This window comes from Aplysia californica, unplaced genomic scaffold (genome assembly GCF_000002075.1).
Source record: "Aplysia californica isolate F4 #8 unplaced genomic scaffold, AplCal3.0 scaffold00445, whole genome shotgun sequence".
In the NCBI taxonomy this organism is placed as follows: Eukaryota; Metazoa; Mollusca; class Gastropoda; order Aplysiida; family Aplysiidae; genus Aplysia; species Aplysia californica.
The window spans coordinates 175,385-180,351 of record NW_004797715.1 but is presented as its reverse complement, the minus strand read 5'-3'; the positions used below and the strand labels follow the sequence as shown (position 1 = coordinate 180,351).

Below are 4,967 nucleotides of genomic sequence, written 5' to 3'. Positions count from 1 at the left end.
GTGTGTGTGTGTGTGTGTGTGTGTGTGTGTGTGTGTGTGTGTATGTGTGTGTCTGTATGTATGTGTGTGTCTGTATGTTGTGATGGTTGATGTGTAATGGAGTTGGGTTGTTGTTTGTTGTTGTTGCGTTTGTTTTGTTTGTTGTTGTTGTTGGTTTTTTGGGGGGGATACAAGAACAAATTCATCATGCTATAACAAATAAACCTCTTTCCGGAGACGGAAGAAAAAGGAAGAAAGAAGACGAAAACGATACGCAAGAGAAACTGTCGCATGTCGAGGACAACGCAGTGTCGGCGTTCGTATGTGACCTTTAACCTGTGAAAGGGCAACACCCCCTACACGAGTGCGCCCTGTGCGTATAATTCATTAGCCTCAACTCTACTCCCCCCTCTATCCCCACCTTTTCCCCCTCCACAGCTGTTTTCTCTCTCCACCTCACTCCCCCACACCTAAAACCAATTTTTTAAAAATAAATCTCCTTAAATAAGCCTCTTCATAATTTCTACTTCCTCGTCATTTTTTAATGTATAAACTGAGCACGTTTAAAAATAAACATCCACCCTTGTAAACGACATTAAAGAACGCACTCTATTCTTTTGAAAGTCACTATGCAAAACGAAAAGGGAGGGAAAACAAAAGACAACCTCCAAATAAACTACTGAAGTGCGTTGCAGAATTTTCAAAACCTTTTTTAATTTTTAAAATTATTTTTTGATAGTTGCTCTTCTAAATTTTGTTCCTAATATTATTAAAACGAAGTGCGCTCACCGTGAGTGCTTTGAACTCTGTGCTTCAAAGCTTGTGCACGAGATGGATCATCCACTATTTCGGCCAGTTGAAAAAACCCAACTTATTAACAGCTCTGTGATAACACTGATTCCATTGAGCACATGATGCTAGTTTTATGTAAGACGGTATTTTGTATAGACCTACAAGAACTAAGAGCAACAGTTGTTCTTTTAATTTAAAAAAGTAAGAAAGAAACTCTATGTTAGAAGTGAAACGAATCTTTGTATCACCGCCTTTATGACAACAATGTAGTGTTATGTTTTGTAGATTGTCAAGGTGAACTGTCTTGTAAAGCGCAATCATTGAGTCGTTCTTACTGCTTTAGAGTAATTAGAGTGCACACAATTGGTTGAATAACACTGAGTCTGCAGTCCTATGTATTTAAAAGAACCATTTACGATCTCGAATTGAAAACAGGGCGGGATCGCTGAATTTTTCTTATTTTCAGGATGGCAACCAAAAACTCACGTAAATTGTTACTTTTGAGGCGTTCAATTTTGAAAGAAGTAAGAAGAATCACTAGCCACAAAGTGCTAAAAAAAACCAAAGATAGATGGGCAAAAATAAAGAAAAAAGGAAAGAAATTTGATCCTTCACTGGAATCCTCCCACCATCTACGTTTTAGACGTCGGACGCAAAGAAAATACAGAGTTCCTGGTCATATTTTTTACTTGTGTCAGACAGACACCTAACCCGGAAGCGATGTTGAGAAGATGTGTAAACCCCGTCACTGCCCCTTAACCTACACAAACTCTCTCTCTCTCACCCCCACTCCCCCCCCCCCCACACACACACACACGTGCATGCGTGCGCACGTGCACACACAAGAGAGATAGAGAGAGAGAGACAAACAGACAGACAGACACACGGACAGACAGAAAGAGAGAGACACACACACAGAGAGACAGAGACAGACAGACAAAGATAGAGAGAGAGAGAGAGAGAGACAGAGACAGACAGACAGACAGATAGACAGACAGACAGACAGACAGACACCACACGAAAAATTGAAAAGAATTACATTATTTTAAGGTACATCCTACTTTAGTCAGAATGTTTCCCTTCTTCCCCTACCCTGTCTTCATCTCGCATACTCACCAACACGTTTGTTAAGTAGGTGTAGTTTTTCTGTTTGTTTCTTTTCACAATTTTTGGGGTTGTCTGTGAATTTCTGTTTTCAGTAATGAATATGACTTAATGAATTTCCGTTTCTTTTTTAAAAATGTGTTGTTCTTTTTTTGGTATGAAGGTTTATGGGCTTTTTTCCCCCCTCAGTCTAGCAATTAGACCGCGTTTTACCTATGTCGTAACTTGTATAGCTATACTCTTTTTAAATTATACAGTTCTATAGACGTCTTTAATCCAAAATATAGTAAATGTCAATAAGACTCTAAGATGGAGGGTCCTTATACTTCAGTTCACCTTTTATGACTATGATCATGAGTAGACATTTCAAAGAGATCACGTGCCCCATGGGGTGCCACATCTCAGAAGAAAGACGCTAATTATTATAGTTGGCCAACTTTTCATATGAGCAAGGAAAAACACATCACGCAGACACAATTGTGAAAAGAATTAAACAGCTTTGTTCTCTCTCTCTCTCTCTCTCTCTCTCTCTCTCTCTCTCTCTCTCTCTCTCTTTCTCCTGGATATTTTTACTTTCAGGCTTCAGTACATTTGAACTGCTTACCAATGATAATTAATATGCTCTATACTTAATTAAAAGAAGAGAGTTGGGAAGATAATTGCAATATGAGGTGCGTAATCATGCCTAACCGCGCTTCCAGAGACACTGATGAAGAGAGCTCTGAAGGCAGATGTACAGCCTATTTTTAAATAAATTGGCTAAAAAAGTGATTTTTAAAATCTTAGATTATGGCTTCCCCAATGCATGAATTTAAAACTGGTTAAAGAGAGAAAAACAATGTCAACTAATGGCATCACTATATGCTAATTAGGATAGGAACCTAGTCGAGACATTGTTTATTAGTAGTGTTAGTCTAATGCCCTCAAGACTTGCAGCCATGGTTATAATAATATTGAAGATTTAATAATGAAGTCAGGAAAATGACGTCTTAATAAGCAAATGCATCTAAAAATTAAATCTTCTCTTTTTTAAAGACTTTGGACGGGAAGGGGATGCGAGATAAAAGAGGCGTCAATCACTATAGGTGGGGTACTTTTTGTATAGAATATAGGGTGTGAAAATAAGCTCCATATTGGTGATGCAAACGTACAATAATTGCGTATATTTCAATAACAAACGGCACATGTCACACATCAAATAGATGAGTAACCTGACACCTGAAGAAGTTGGAGGATATTTCAAACGTTCACATCTATCTGCTCATTCTTACCCTTGAAAGTGAGGGAGAATAGGGGAAGCTATTTATTGCTCAAGTCCATGTTAACCAGCAATAAGAAAACAAAGATTCAAAGACCGAAAAGAGAGCCGTTGTGATCATGTCACCCTTCAATCTCCAACTGGTAAGGTTCGGGTTTTACACCTCTTTGGGCACTGTATAGTCATCTGACAAACTGGATGGGACTTTGACCGTGAGTTCATCTTATTCTTAGATAAAACGAAGAAAGATGGGTGGTGAGCCATTAAAATCCCTGGAATAATTCAACCGAAATTCAAACCGTATACATTCGCATTGAAGTCCATCACGATACCTACACCACTTTTACAATGGGCCTTTCAGATACGAAACCTAATTGAAATATTCCATTCCCCAAATTCTCCATGGTGCCAGTTCAGACGCATCGTGGTGAAATCAGACCCTTGTCAAAATAATGAAATCGAAGAAACCGGCATTTAAGAGCGGTTTGGCAATTTTATCTAATTTGTAAATTTTTGGCTCAACACCGTGTATGTCCTTTTAAAAACATATCTATGTGTAAGCTCTACTGAAAAAAAAATCTTGATTAAAGGCACACAAAAAATGTAAATTTCCAGTTTCCAAAACTCAAGTGCTAAATAAGTCACAAAACGTTGGCGACCTGTTTCTCGTTAATTCTAAAATCAGGTGACCCCACCTCCATCAATCGCAAATATCTTCTCGACATCTGTTCAAAATGAATGGGTATTTGTTTCCATCAAAGATACGATAAATGATCAAGCTTTAATATGAAGTCAATACTTTAATTTTCTTCAAAATATTGACAGGCACCTGTTTCCACAGCGTTGTGACACAAATGTATTTCCCTTACAGGCACAGCAGGAAGCTGCTCTTCCTGAAAAGCTTCATAGAGTCAACTCGAAAGAAACGTTCATCAAATTGGTCTATCTCACAGACACCAAAAGTCCACTCAAAATCTAACAAACGCTATTTGTGGTCTTCGTTGTTCGTCTGTTTGTTTCTTTGTTTGTTTGTTTGTTTGTTTGTTTGTGTTGTTGCTGGGTTGTTGTTTTTTTGTTTGACTTCTTGCTTTGGTTTCTTTTCTTTTTTCTTCTTACCTGTGAACTTGTTCTTCTGAAAGCCATTGTGAATGTGTGTGGTTGGTGATACGGCTCAGGGAGATGTTTACAGTCCGAAGTTGTCAGCTGGTGGCGAACTACTTCACTGCCCTCGGCTTCTCACGTCTTGTCCCTCGTTCCAGTCTCGTCGTGGACAGCAGGTAAGGAAGGCTGCGAGCAGGCAGGAATAGGCTACAGCAGCTCTTCTCCGGAGGGGATCGCGAGACCGTCTGCGGGAGATGTCCACAGGTGCAGCTACTTCGTTCTGTCTGCCTGTCTCTGTCAGCCACAGGGGAAGGAGACGGGGGACAGAGGTGGATAAAAGGAGGTGTGGGAATAGGGGGTTGGGGGTAGGGCGGTGGGGGTAGGGGGTATTTGGAGACGGAATAATAATATGTGGAAGGGGAGGGGGTAGAGAGAGAGAGAGGGAGGAGAAGGGGAGCGACAGAGGGGGATAAAGGGAGGTGATGGAATAGGGATTGATGTGGAGGGAGGGTGGGGGTGGTTGGGGATGGAATATGTGGTTGTGGAGGGGGCAAAGAGAGAGGAGGGGAGACAAACAGACAGACAGACAGACAGACAGACAGACAGACAGACAGGAAAGTGAGGGAAAACAGTTTGGAAGTATGTGATCGGAGGGGGGGGGCGAGGTTCGGGAGGGAGTATTATATTATGGAAGAGGAGGGGGCAGAGAGAAACAAGTGGAAGAGAGAGAGAG

General features: G+C 40.6%; 1 protein-coding gene across 1 annotated transcript in view; it reads right to left on the bottom strand.

Moving 5' to 3' along the window:
* The window catches only part of LOC101854036 (wiskott-Aldrich syndrome protein family member 2), a 23,000-nt gene extending 18,486 nt beyond the window's left edge, over positions 1 to 4,514 (bottom strand). The window contains exon 1 of the mRNA XM_005104997.3: positions 4,250 to 4,514. Coding sequence (XP_005105054.2) covers positions 4,250 to 4,276 — 27 coding nt within the window. The 5' untranslated portion in view covers positions 4,277 to 4,514. The remainder of the gene's footprint in view (positions 1 to 4,249) is intronic.
* Between the last annotated feature and the right edge of the window lie 453 nt (positions 4,515 to 4,967).